The sequence below is a fragment of the Lissotriton helveticus genome, chromosome 9, assembly GCF_964261635.1.
Source record: "Lissotriton helveticus chromosome 9, aLisHel1.1, whole genome shotgun sequence".
Lineage (NCBI taxonomy): Eukaryota > Metazoa > Chordata > Amphibia > Caudata > Salamandridae > Lissotriton > Lissotriton helveticus.
In genome coordinates this window covers 1,125,683,309-1,125,697,805 of record NC_136070.1, presented here as the reverse complement: position 1 = coordinate 1,125,697,805, position 14,497 = coordinate 1,125,683,309, and the positions used below count along the sequence as shown (strand labels likewise).

General features: G+C 40.8%; 1 protein-coding gene across 1 annotated transcript in view; it reads right to left on the bottom strand.

Annotated features, from left to right (window-relative positions):
- SNTN (sentan, cilia apical structure protein) overlaps positions 1-9,255 on the bottom strand; it is a 41,361-nt gene extending 32,106 nt beyond the window's left edge. Inside the window, exon 1 of the mRNA XM_078661541.1 lies at positions 9,126-9,255. Within this exon, the coding sequence (XP_078517667.1) occupies positions 9,126-9,136 (11 nt within the window). The 5' untranslated portion in view covers positions 9,137-9,255. The remainder of the gene's footprint in view (positions 1-9,125) is intronic.
- Between the last annotated feature and the right edge of the window lie 5,242 nt (positions 9,256-14,497).

Sequence of the window (14,497 nt, the reverse complement as noted above, 5' to 3'; positions counted from 1 at the left end):
GGTTGACATGCATATTAATAGAGCCATTGAGAATTCGAGATTTCCAAGTAAGAATGCTAAATCAAAATCCACAAACAATGGCAAGTCTTTTAAGCTTCATGATCTCTTGCCATTCAAGACTGTGCATGCAAAAATTTATTTTTCAGTACTTCTGATAGTATTGGAGGCCTGGAACCACTACACAAAAACCTGTTTCCCTCTCAAAATTGCGTCCTCAAAGATGTAATTTCAGATGTTACAGTGATGCTATCAATGATATAATAGAATATCTCATGAGTGATGTAATTAGTAGTGCATTGTGAGGGCAGGCATTATTGTTAATGTAGGACGTGAATTATAGTTACTTGAGATAAATATAACTTGTGAATTTCAGTGGTTCGTTTTAGTTTAAAAAGGTATGTTTTAATTGACATTTTCACCTAACTATAATATCACTTTAACCTTTGTTTTTACAGTGAATTTATAGGGTATTTGTAAATACCTAACTATAGCTGTCACTTGAACCTTTGGTTGTTTTAGTGAATTTCTTTAACTTTAATTATTTTCAATATTTAAAAGGTAAGCCGAATAGTTTTGTCAATAAAAATGACAATAACACATTTATAGTCAACAACATTAAACATGTCAGTTTTTTTACACTTCTTAGATCACATACTGCAGCCATAAACCCAATCACAAGAGATCCCTGCATTCAGAAAGCTGAAGAGCAAAAGCTCCACCTCTGATAGATCAAAAATGTGAACACCTTTCCATGAGGTCGTATTCTATAGCCCCCGAAGAAACATAAGTCTGCCTTTTTAAGTATTTGTGGAGGCCTGCTGCACTCCCTGCAGCCCCTCACAACACTTAAAAAAACATTCTATTGTTGCCCTGCCCTGTTTGGCGGCACCACCAGGAACAAAATATATGTAAATTAGCCCATGAAGGGGATTAAGGGGCGCTCATTGCTAAGAGCAGTGAATAATAAAAGAGTGTCTCTGGCCACTCATTTATTATTCTTCCATTGTTTTACATTTGTTTTTATTTTTTGTGGGTGTCCCAGTCCCACCCTGGGACACCCGCAACTTTATTTTTGCTGATGGCCAAGAGGGGAGCCCCAGGGCACTCCACAGCTCTGCCGTCTTACTGAAAGCATCCATGTGGTTGCGCAGGAGGTTGCCTCAATTTTTGTATGTTTTTTTTGTTAAATCTTGGTTGTCTTGATGACCACCTAGGGTACCCCACAACATTTTTTATGTCAGGGGCTGAGACCCAAGGCCCCTGCAGTCACAATGAAGCATATACATGCTTCTCCAAAGAATATGAAGCAAGAATTATTCTTTATATATTTAAAGTCATGTCAGACCAATTCAACTTAAATTGTACTTCTTTTCAATTTATCAATTCAAACAAATGCATAAACGTACAGATACTTATGAGCTCCCTATCTAAACAAAACCAAAACCAAAATGAATCGTACTTAAAAAATACTTTACACGCATATTTTTGTGTAATATCCATTAGTCAATATCCTATTGGCATCAATAGACATAATAATAATGTAGAGTGATTTTTTTCCCTTTTTAAGACAATACATATATCTATTAACAATGAAAATGTTATTAACAATCATGAAGGCTAGACTAAATAATTAGAGAAATTGCGCCGACGTGAGTTTCGGTACACAAGACACACTTTGATGGATTATGCAACCTTCATCATGGCACTAGACTTGATACATATAGGGTGGCAAAGGCCATCTAAGCTAAACAATTGAAAGATGCAGGGAGCTCACATCCATTTCTTTAGAGAGTCTGAAATATGAATAATTCCACCATTATTCAAAAATGAATAGAGACAATAAGAAAATTAAATGGACTGGGGGAAAGGAGATAACCTGACAATTTGAGAGATCCAATCACACCAAGATACCCATTGTGCAGGAAGTCTCTAATTATTCATGGCCAGTAAACTTTAGTTACCAAGAGTGAATACTATAGACAGTAGTGGCATGCTATATACAGTGAGGACAGTTACAGTTTAGATTCCTAGAGGAGAATCGAGAGTCTACTTTAATAGACGACTATTAGGAAAAAAGTTTGTAATGAGGTGAAACATTAGGATATACCTTCTAAATCCATGAGAAGGCACACTTCCCTCAGCAGAGAGGCAGCCGTTAAACAGAAAGGGTCTAAAGTTTCCGAAGCAAGTAATGGGATCAGGGGGCCAAACAAAGCATAATGTAGGGCCCTTCTGGTTGAGAACTGGAAGCAAAAACATACAAAGCAGATAATACAAAGTCTGGGCGATGGATTATAAACATGCTAGACTTGGATACTGATTGCTGTGCAAGCATATGGTACCTACCCTGTAGCAGGTCAAATTCATTGAAACACAATAACAAAGATCGATCAAATCGTTAAAGTGATCAGGGAGAACACAAAACTCAGTAACGTAACCAGGTTAAAGAAAACTAGAACAAAGTCACAGACAATGGAGCCCAGTGTGAGTGGCTTCCTTCTTTGGTTGCCATTCGATCACTATATTGGGAAAGGACAAAACAAAGTGGCCAAGCTTCTCATAAGTTATGTTATGTTATGAAAATTTATTCAGCGCACAGCTGCTCCAGCAAAGGAGCGTCCTGGCGCTTGACAAGGTAACCAACACAACACAACTAAAAGGCAGTAGACTACGAAGAAGCAAGCTCAAGGAAATAAAAAAGTCTTGATGGCCCTACGAAATAAAAAGAGGTTATCAGACGCACGTATCTTTAAAGGAAGAGAGTTCCACAGGGCCGCAGCCCGAACTCGGAATGAGCGGCCTCCAGCCCGGCTAAGTTTAAACCGAGGGACCACTGCTAGATCCTGACCTAAAGATCTCAAGGAGCGGTGGAGAAAACTGAATTGGGTCTCCATAACAGCTTTCAAGAGAACATCTGCAAGTAATTAATGAAGGCCCCTGCAACCCTGTGGGCTGCACTGCCAGCACCCATCTGTCGGCTACCGTGCCAGCACCCCTCCAGGGTATGGCGAGAGCCTGCATTGCTCCCACCTGGAGGGAGCAGTTTTTCTTTCTACTCCCACCAGGTGGGAGTTCAGATGACTTCCCTGCCAGTGCTCTCACAAGGAACCAATTGTGTACCGAGGATGGGGTTCCTGGGACACTTTTATTGTGCTAGCCATTGGAAATGAGGTCCTGGGGTCCTAGAAAAGGTTTGGGAGGGGGATTGCATATTCACTTTCCATAAATATATAAACAAACATAGGGATGGGTCCTCCAGGGCCTGGAAATGCCTTTATTCTCTCCTAGTATGTGTCACTTTAAATATATACTTTTTGCACAATTAACCTCCAAGTAGACCAACACGAATATCCTAGTAGAATACATGTTCTATATTTTACAAAATACCTAGGAATCCAACCAGCACCCATTTTGATAAGGTGCAAGTTGATAGGAACACTCTAAAAATGGCAAATATGCAGGCAATCATCCCTTTGTTGGTTATTATAGTCTGTCCAATGACAAGTGATAGATTGTGCTCATAGTACCAATAGACACAGAGAACAGTTAATTATACATCATGATGTAGGAAACATCCTAATCCCACCATATTTTTTTAAAAGGACACTAACTACCGACCAATTACTGAGGAATGTGATAATTACAACACGGTTTTGACACATCGCCCAATTTTTTAACCCAGTATTTCATTCACTTTCTATGTGATTCACTACCCCATCACCACAACAAAGTTAGCAAGAAAACTACATGGAATAAATATACCTTTGGCAAGAAAAATGCCACACTCGCCGAAGAACTGGACAGAGGCTACACAGCATCCAGATTGCAGATTGCCAGTGAAAGCACATATAGATCCAGAACCCATACAGATATGGGGCAGACACCTAGCATTAACAATGGGTTCTAGAAAGCAATCATTTGGGAAATGTCAATGTGCACAATAAATGTTTCACATTAATAAACTTTGTTTTCTTTTCAGTTATGGGCAAGAATCACCCCTATAACAGAGAACTGGCAAGGGCCATAATGAGGCCCGTGAGAGAAGAACTGTAACTTAATATACTTACTAAACATTTTCACCAATAATTGCCTAATATTGCGATCTACCACACATGGTCCTGATAACGGCCAAGGACTCCCACAAATCACACAAGACTGAAACATGTCTACCAGATCTGTAGATGTTTAGGACCCATTATGTGTCCTAATCAACATTGCTACATATTTAGTTTTACCCCATCCCTTCCTTTCCAATAAATCATACCTTTAAGTATAGGAGGTCATTTTACTCATATCACCCAGATACCACCATTGTCTTACACCCAGAGGGGCTTATTTAAAAGCCTCTTGCGCCACTTTTGCGTCATTTTTAACATGGGAAAAGTGACGTACGGGTGACGCAAGGGGCTTGTAAATAAGCCCCAGAGTATCTCCCACCTGGTGGAGGTTTGATTCACTTGGGGCAAGATGTACGACCATTGGAAATTGCAACTTGCAATGTGCGCCAAATTGCAAGTCGCAATTTGCTAGTCCCAATTTCCAATGTACAACAGTGTCTGAGACACTGTTTGTGATTCCCAATGGGGTCGCAAATGGCATGCATCATGAATATTAATGAGACAGTCACAATTTGCAACCCCATTGGGAATGGCTGGCCCTCCCAGGGCTGGTGGCCTTCTGGGCTCAGCAGACCTCCATGCCTGGGACTGATTTTAAATAAAGCCGTTTTTTTTATAAAATGCAGCCCGTTTTCCTTAAAGGAAAACGTGAGGCATTTAAAAAAAAGAAAAATGAAACATTTTTATTTAATTTTTTAAGGGCAGGCTGTTGTCCCAGGGACCACTGCTTGCCCCTAAAAAATTATTTCACATGAATTCACAAAGAGGAATGGGTCACAAATTGCATGCCTCATGAATATTAATGATGCAGTCACAATTTGCGACCCCATTGGGAATGGCTTGCCCTTCCAGGGATAGTGGCCTGCTGGGCTCAGAAGACCTCCATGTCTGGGACTGCTTTTAAATAAAACATTTTTTTTTTAAATGCTGCCTGTTTTCCTTAAAGGAAAATGGGATGCATTTAAAAAAAGAAAAATGAAACGTTTTTGTTTAATTTTTTAAGGGCAGGCAGTGGTCCCTGGGACTACTGCTTGCCCCTAAAAAATAATTTTGCATGCATTCACAAAGAGGAATGGGTCCCCAGGGGACCCCGTCCCATTTGGGAGGGGTTTACCACCCTTCTCTGAAGGGTGGTAAACTGCAACTGTTTTGCGATCGCAATTACATAGGTTCACAAGTCACTATTAGGAAGGGACACCCATGGGCGTCCCTACCTTATAGCGAGTTGCAAAACCTATTTTGCGAGACGCAAATCAATTTGCAACTCTCAAAATAGGTTTTGTACAAGGGCCATAGGTGTTTTGCATGTGCAAACGGGTCTAAAACTCATTCGCGCGTGCAAAAATCCGTCGTATATCTGGCCCTTGTAGAACCTAACACTCAAGTAAATAGACCATCCATCACATCACTCCAATGGAGAGAACATACACTGTTGGAGGTGACAATGTGATTGAGGGTCTTCAAAACAATTTCTTCAAGACTCTGGTCTATAGACTGGTGAGGTTCCCTCCCCCTTGATTTACATTAGACTATAATTGGAATCTAAGTGGACCCTATCGTGCATCTTCCTCCCCCCTCTTAAATTAAAAACGGCAGAGGACAATATTCAGGCCTCTAATCTCAGAAATGAAGTGTGGTTAAGAAATGACCACTAAGCAGGGATTAACCAAATGGGAGGGGTGCAGGACAGCCGGCAGAAAAAAAGGACAGGTTTAACACTTCTTTTGACTTGCTTATTCCAAATGGAGCTGACAAAAATGTACTTCTGTTTATTCCTAGATTGGCTCAGGGACATTTCTCGATTACTGGCTAGTTCACAAGATAAGACTGGTGCCTCACCTCCAGCTCCTCAGAACATTCCTGAACATAGGAAGATTACACCTAAACAAGAAGGCCATGCTGGATGAAAGAAGGCTCCGGCGGAAAGAGGAGAATGCATGGACTCCTGTTGGGTTACAAGAACGATAACTGCTCTCCAAGAGTTAAGTGTTTGGCCTCCTGTTTACCTGCTTCAGGGACACAAATAACAGAAGCACTCCTGACTCTAAGTGGGCCCATCTGACGATAGAGTACTGAACCCTAAAGAAGCCTTGGCTGGAGAGAGATCTTCTTCCTAGATGCCTACCTTAGGACCTTGGGGCTGAAGGACTGCCAAGAAAACGAGGAAACCTGAAAACAGTTTCAGCAGAACCTCAGAGTTAACGTTTCAGTCCTCCTGGCAGGCCGCCTGGCTGCTGCTTCAAGTCTTGCCCCCCTGGAGGATTTCAAAACCCCAAAATCTACTAAGTACAAAGGTAAAACCTTGGACCGGGGCGAGGTGACAAACTTAGCTGACCTGTAAAGCGACTGTGGTGGCAACAAAATCCAGCTTTGTTTACTCAGAGCTTTAAGGGCCAAAACCAATGGTTTCAGTAGAAACTCGGTGACGATGTATCAGACTTTGGGGGACTGTCTCAGCCCACAGCCTTGAACTACTGAAGGATTTTACATCTGTTTCAGAGAATTAATAGAGACTATGTTAGAAGGTTAACACTTTTACCAAATGACCTGCTAGATGCATCCACCCTACCCTCCCTCAGTCAGCCTGAAACTGTGCCTTCATCCTTTGTGCATTTTTGCTCTTTCATTTTTTTCTCTAATTTTCTAGGTTGGTTTAGTAATTGTATTGTGTTATGCACTCTGAAATTGTTGATACTGTTGAACTTAACACACATTTATTAGTGGTTACCTTCTGCTTGTACCATAGCTCTAGTGGCAGAGCAGAGATTTCCTGAGAACTGTGTTTTGACCTAACCAAATTGTGTTTATTTAGTTGGCAGGGGCCACCCACTACTAAATTATTAACCCAATTTCTGAGAGCAATCTTTTAATTTATCAGTGGTGTTGACTGTATTACATAAACAACTTAGGGGCCCATTATGATGTCGGGCGGATTGCCCCTGCCAGGCTGGCAGTAGTCACCGCCAGCCTGGCGGGGGCAATCCGCCCGACATCCTCACTCGTTTCCCCCCCGCCATATTAGTATGGCGGGGGGACCTCAGCGGCAGAAACACCGTCCGCTGCTTTTCCGCCCCGGTCGCCTTGAGGCCGGGGCGGAAAAGGAATAATATGGTGGCGGTGTCTATCAGACACTGGCAGCCATATTACAATGGGCATTTAACAATGCCTTTCCGTGGCGGCAATGCCGCCACGGAAAGGCATGCGGTCTTCACTCTGGGGGTCCCCTGCGGGCCCCCAGAGTGAAGGAGAGGTGAAGGAAAGGTGGGGGGTGCACAGAGGGGGGTACCTGTGGTACCCCCCTTCATTTGCATTTACAAAGCGGCAGGTACCACGCGGTGCCTGCCGCTTTGTAAATGCAAATGCTGAAATGCATTTTTAGCATTGTGGCACCGCCCGCCACAATACTAAAAATACAGGATGTGCCCGCCACTATGGCGGGCACATCCTAATACCCCCCACGGGACCCCTGCCCTTATGGGGGGCGGTCCCAATCCCCGTCCTAATGACCCCCTTAGTGTCTGCAGTATTCAAATTCTGAGGCATTAAAATCTGTTGGGAGAATTTGAATTTGCTGTGCACAATGCTAATTATTTCATTGCCACTGGCAACAACAAAAAATATCTTACACGGTGCAAGGTGGGGCTAGCATAATGCACTATGGTGCTGATTGACCTGGGTTAATTAATATGTAAACATTATGTTAACAACTCTATTTCCTTTTAATATAATTCCCCGGAATTCGCAAATACATTTCTGGCAGGCAAAATGGGGTTTATAATTGTGGATTTGTCCACCACAAGTAATTTCCACTTAAGATTTGGGAATCGAGCATTCTAAGGTGTTTTTTGACTTGGTAGCTTGGGAACACGCCCAAACATATATGCATTACGTCACTACTCTTCGTCCCCATTCAAACCTGGACATTGTCAGTGATTTATTTCAGTCAAGGCTGGTGTAACTGCCCTGCTAGAATGGAAAGGGAATGGATGACACCCGGGTTTGGTGGGGGGTGTAAGAGAAGGGGAAATATGTTTTCCCAGCTGAGAAAAACAAAACAAAAAGAGAAATGTGCATTTGTATTGGATGCTCCACCCCTCTCCACTATAGAGAATCAGCGTGGGCAGAATTGCAAGCACTTTTCTGAGATTATTTGTAAACAGGAAAAAAAGAAAAGTACAATTAGGTGGAGGCTTAAATCTTCGGCCATACTTTCCTCTTTTTTTCGTGGATATGGCTTTGTATAATTAAGTGTTAACTGATTAAAATACCACAAACATCTTTCACTGTTCACAATCCCAAATACCATAGATAGTAATTGGTATAGCTGACACTGAATATTGCCAATATATTCCAATATCACTCGCACAAATAATTGTTAAGTACTACAGCTCCGTATGGCACAGCAAAGCACAAACGTACTGGTATTGCAGAAAAAGTTGAATTTATTATAAAAATAAAAACACATCTATTGCAAACATATAAAATGCCCATCATCCTCGGCCCCCCCACACTGGTTGGATACTAAAAAGAACCGTAATTTGGTTACAGTGAGTCCATTAATACACGTTCCACTGCAGTTGGATCTCATACGATGTTGAATAAAAGCAAATTGTGCACCAATTCATTAAAAAAAGATATTATGTTTATCTAAAAACGATTACAATATTGATATAATTATATTTTTTGTGTGTAATTCAATTTCTTCCAGCAAGACACATTTCGGCTGTTCTACAACATTTAACAGACCTTAAAATGACGCCATCATTAATTGAAAACAGGTGAATCAGTGATCCTTGGAATTTTAAAGAGCAAAAACAGTTCTTCACGATGTAAGCATCCAGCATTTTCGGTGACCTTATTAAATCCAAAACGTTAGATGTTTTAAAACAAGAGACAAGATCAATCGATATAAATCACTCCAACAGATTTAGGAGTATGGGGCGAAAAATTAAAAATTGGTTCAAGAAATGCTGATATCAACATCTAATGAAGAAAAATTATTCATACCTTTTAGGCATATTGAGAGAACAATGTTTGATCCTCCTTTGCCTACAGGAGCAGCGAACTTTCTAGAGTGTTGCGCTTTTTCTACCCGTTGGTTGTTAGATTCACTTTAGGCGTGTTCTTTTTTCTTCATATCTTTCAAGTTGGTTTAATAATGTATCTAGGCAACTTAGGTTAGTGCAAACAGCTCGGCTCGAGCTTTTGTGCTGTACAAACAGTAAACAGCATCCTGTTTTTAAAAAAAAATACATAACTGCCACCTTTGATTGCATAACTCTCAAGATATGAAGGCAAAGTACATAATGTAATGTAACAGAGCACTTGGCAGGCAAGCACTGGAGGCCACGGTGTTTACCTAGGAAGCAAGGCCTTTCATTCTCGCAGAGCTTGCTTTTGCAATATCCAGCAACAGCTTATACAGCGACCCCTGCAATGCCCTAATGTTCATTCTGAAGTGAGTCTTGTTAAAGGAAAGGTCACAAGGTAGATTTTTCTGTACAGAGGAAAAGTTTCTTTGTGGTGACTTTTCTATTAAGAGCAAATGCTTTTCTAAATAAACTCCACATTGCAATAATTCTTTCATATTAATATTGTTCTTCTGAATGTATTAGCGCATAGACTATAATTTTGTAAGCAACATTTATGCCTTTTGCAGCTGTTCTAAGATACGTTCTTAATCATTTTTAGGTCTGGTCTAGAGAGAGCTTTAGCCTCTTGCTTGCCTCACGTTTTCCCAAAAATTCCTGATAAATGTACCGACATATATACATATGTACAGGGGCTTTCCGTCACCACCTTTTCATGTACTATTGGTCCATTCATGGGTAATTCACATTTTGCTTCTGCCATCCACAATATGAAGAAGGGAGTAATGGGACAGCCTACTACATCCTATAGGCAGTCATGTCTCATGAGTGACATATCCGCACAGCTGCCTGAAAAGGAGTGAACTTCATTGCAGGGCTGGTGTGCCTGGATTGCAGTACCACTTCTCTATTTTTATATTTATCCAATTCTCAGCTTATTGCATTGGTATACACAAACAAAAAATACACATTATAAGCTGGCCAAATATAGACTTATTGGCTTTGTCAATGCGTGTTTAGAAAAGAGCCTGATTTTGTGAATAGTTTGAATACATATACTTACATTTATTGTATTACCTCTGAGTAAAAAGTCTCTTTTATTCTGCGGATGCTTCATATTCAACACGTGTATTCTTAGTAGCTTTCAAACATGACTTAACTCTTTTAAGGGGTATTGTGCATTTGCTCCCAGTGTTTATTTCACAACTACATAGCACATGTAATAGAGTATGTACATAAACAAGTGGGCTCAAATGAGCTGCAAACAGATGGCATGAAGAATGTGCAGCCTGATCTAACCAAGGCCAAGTTTATTCCAGGGTGATAAGTAATGATGTGCACCATCTTGCTGTTCTTGGATTACCAATGCCAGAAAAAACAGACAGTCTTTAATTTGCCACTTCAAGTTGTCATTAGTCAGATAATTCACGGTCTTTTGAAGATGCTTAAGCTGTCTCAGTGCTCTTGTGCTGTCCTTGTGACTAACAGATGAATACAAAATAACATGTAATTGTAAGGATGCAGCAAACACGTACATATTATCAGAACTCATTAGCCCCTCAATTAACCCACTAAATTAAACAACACTGAAACACTTGTTATTCCAGTAATCAGTCCTCAAACATAAAAAAGGTTTTGCCATCACGCTCCACCGATTGCACACATCTTCATCAGCAAGCCAGGAAAAAAGTTTTGACAGTGACTCACAGTTCGGTTAGATATATGGCTTCCCATTTGTAGGTACGAAAATTAGAAGAGAATCATAGCAAATTAGAAGAGAATCATAGCGTGGGCATACCGCTCGAAGCAGCTTGTAAAGTTTAAAACAGCAGTGCTTTACATTTTGATTAATTCATATAAAAATAAATTAATCTAGTTGTTGAATATGCTATGATTAAAGTAAAAATGAATGCAGAAAAGACATGTATTTGAAATGTACTGATTTATAATAGGATGTCATAGTTACCCGTGTAGACCATTTAAAAGCTACGAAGCAATTTTCCTTAAGTAGAAGCAAACCTAATATTGCTGTAATGTGCACAGTTTGACCTTAAATTGAAATGCTTAGAAATGTTGTCATAACTGCAGAATTTTTCGGTTTAGCAAATAACATATTATACGCAACATAGACATCAAGAACTTCCTATTTTCTCATGTTTTATATAACATTTGAATACAATAACTTGTGCATTTTAAACAGTAATGCTTGATTCATAGTAAAAGGAATGCATTACCTAACAGTGATTCGCTTTTAGTTACTAGTGCTTTGTTCTCGCAGTGAAACAAATTAAGAAGGTCGACCTATGTTTTAAGGCTTATGGGATGCAAGTCTAATGTTTCCAGAATATAACTACGCAAGAATGACTGTAGCTAACCTTGCGATAGAGTGTAAAAGCCACCTGTATTTTCATGGAAACGAAGGAGCTGATCCTGCTTACCGAAGAAGGCTGCAATCCTATTGGTCCTCGAAGGAAGAAGCCTGATGCAATGTTTTTGACATGTTATCTTGACTTTTATATCAGTGCATGCTCCAAGTTAGTTTTTAGAGGATTGGAGAAGAGAATTGCACCCAGACCCAGTCCCAGACCCTTGACGGTTATGGCTACTGCTGCTACTGTTTTCCCTCTCTGGCCTTACCTTTGCTATTTGATTATTGACAGATTGCTTCTGCAACCTTATGCTGATTTATTTGGATTTGTTGAGACTCGGCTGAGTCTTATGAACTACTCTTTATGGGAAGTTCTGCAACTCTAATTTGGCTTTGAAGCTTTATGCTCCTCTGATCTCACTCTTTTCTAGGGTTCCTGAAATCTAAAGTTCTTTTAAGTTCAAGTAGAATTTTATTAGGGGAAACAAAATTGTTATTACAAAGAGCGAAATGAAATACAACATCAGCAATAAGGATAATAAACTAGGGTACCACAATAAATATCATAAGATAAAGAATGCAGGGGGAGAAAAAGAAAAAGGAAAATAAAAAGTAAATGAGGCTAGAAGTATGAAGTATACACTCGAAGAGGCTTTGTAACAAGGGAAATAATACAAATATATGTGGGAAATTAAATACTAGAGAAAAAGAAGGAACAAAAGGTAATTCAGGGGGGTTTCGAAACCTCTTGTTGAAATGGTGGTAAATGAGAAGAGCGTTTGGCACAAACATCCAGATAAAGGGTGACAGGAAGCCACAACGCATGTCTTTTCGGGGCCAGGGTAATGGGATAAACAAATGCAGTGTCTAGTCTGTGATTATAACACACATTAAACCACCAGGCTTTGAAAGTAATACCCTCAGAATTTTTCCAGTTAACAGTAATCTGTTGAAACGCAACTGCTAATAACAAATCAATAATATGAACATTTGTTTCAACTTCAGTCCAGGAAAGGGAAAGTGAGCCAAGGAAAATGTCAGTGATAAAGAAGGGGATAGAAGTCTGGAAGATAGAATTGATTTGATCCCATTCTTTAGTCCAAAATGCGTGCGTGAGAGGACATAGGAAAAGCATATGAAAAAGCGTGGCATTGGGGGCGGAGCAAGACCAGCAGAGATCCGGAGTTGCAGGGAATCTTTTGTGAAGGAGAGATGGCGTGTAAAGGAGTCGATTGTAAAGGAAGAAAAGTGTTTGTGTGAGAGAGGCAGCTCTGGAGGACTTGCGAAGCTTAGTCCAAATTTTATCCCATAAAGAGGTGGACCAAGAGACGGCGAGGTCAGATTCCCACTGCTCCTCCACCGTGGTTTTAGGCCGAGGTGATGGAGGGTCGTGGAAGGAATGATAAATGGAAGACGCTGAAGAGTTGGAGCGCAGTTGGGAGTGTAGAGAAGAAATCGGAGTAGTAGAGATCACGGGTGAAGAAGAATGAGAGAGGGAGTCATAGACAGACATAACTGCAGTCTTGAGTAAGATGTACTTGTGGACAAAGGAGGAAGGGAGAGAGAAGATCCGACTTAGAACAGGAAAAGGTGTGAAGACAGATCCAGTAAAAAGTTGGGAAACCCAGATTAAACCTCGTTGCCTCCAAGTTTTCCAGTAGAAAGGTTTTAGTTTGATAAGAATGCTATTATTGTACCAAATCGTGGTGGTGAGAAGTTCAGTGGTTGAGGAGGGAGGAGGTGGAGCAGAGGCTAAAAGTAGTTTCGCAGTGTATTTGTGAATTGGAGTGGACAAGTATTGGGGTTTGCGGGACAAGGAGAGATACTCGGCAAAGGAGAAGGGAGAAAGAGAAAGGCGTTCAAGTTCAGCCCAAAGGGGAAGAGGTTCAGTGGGATCTTTAAGCCAGATAGCGGCCTGTTTCAGGAGGAAGGCTTTATGATAAGCGGGAAAATTTGGAAAATTAACCCCACCTTCCGATTTGGGGAGACGTAGTCTTGATAGAGACATGCGCGGTTTCTTTCCTGACCATAAAAAGGAGGATAAGGTGGTATTGATTTTAGCAAAAAATTTGGCAGGGATGGAAACAGGAATATTAGAAATGGTATAAAGGACAATTGGGGAGATCATCATCTTAATGGTATCAAGGCGGCCCCACCAGGAAAGATATAGGGGATGCCACCTGGAGGTGAGGTCAGATAACTTCTGAGTACATTTAGTAAGGCATAATGAGATAGTATCTGAGATAGAAGGAGTAATATGCAAACCGAGGTATTTTATATGGGACGGGCTCCATTGGAAGTTAGATGCCACAAAATCAGGCTTAAAGGTGAACTTGGTGAGGGGTAAAATTTCGCACTTATCGTTGTTCAGTTTATAACCAGAAAGATGGGAGTATACGTTGACTTCAGCGAGGAAAGCTGGGATGGATACCGATGGGTTCGAAATGAAGAGTAAAATGTCGTCTGCATAGGCAGCTAATTTGATTTGCGAATGAGAAAGAGGGAAGCCATGAATGTTTGGGTTTTGACGTAATTTAGATAAAAAAGGTTCTAGAGCAAGGTTAAAGAGAAAGGGGGAGAGAGGGCAGCCTTGCCTAACGCCTCTACCAAGGCTGAAAAATGAGGAAATCAGACCATTGGCACAGACCGCTGCTCTGGGGTTTGCATAGAGAAAGGAGATGAGGGAGATAAAATTAGGGCCAAACCCAAACCATTTTAGTGCGGAGAAAAGGAATGACCATTCAACTCTGTCGAATGCCTTCTCGGCATCCAGGGCGATTGCGGCTAGGGAATTACTAAAGCGTGATGACTTAGACAAAACATTAAAGAGGAGTCTGGTGTTATCTGAAATGAAGCGACCCTTAACAAATCCTGATTGTTCAGGGCCAAGGAGTTCTGGGAGAAAAGAATCCAATCTGATG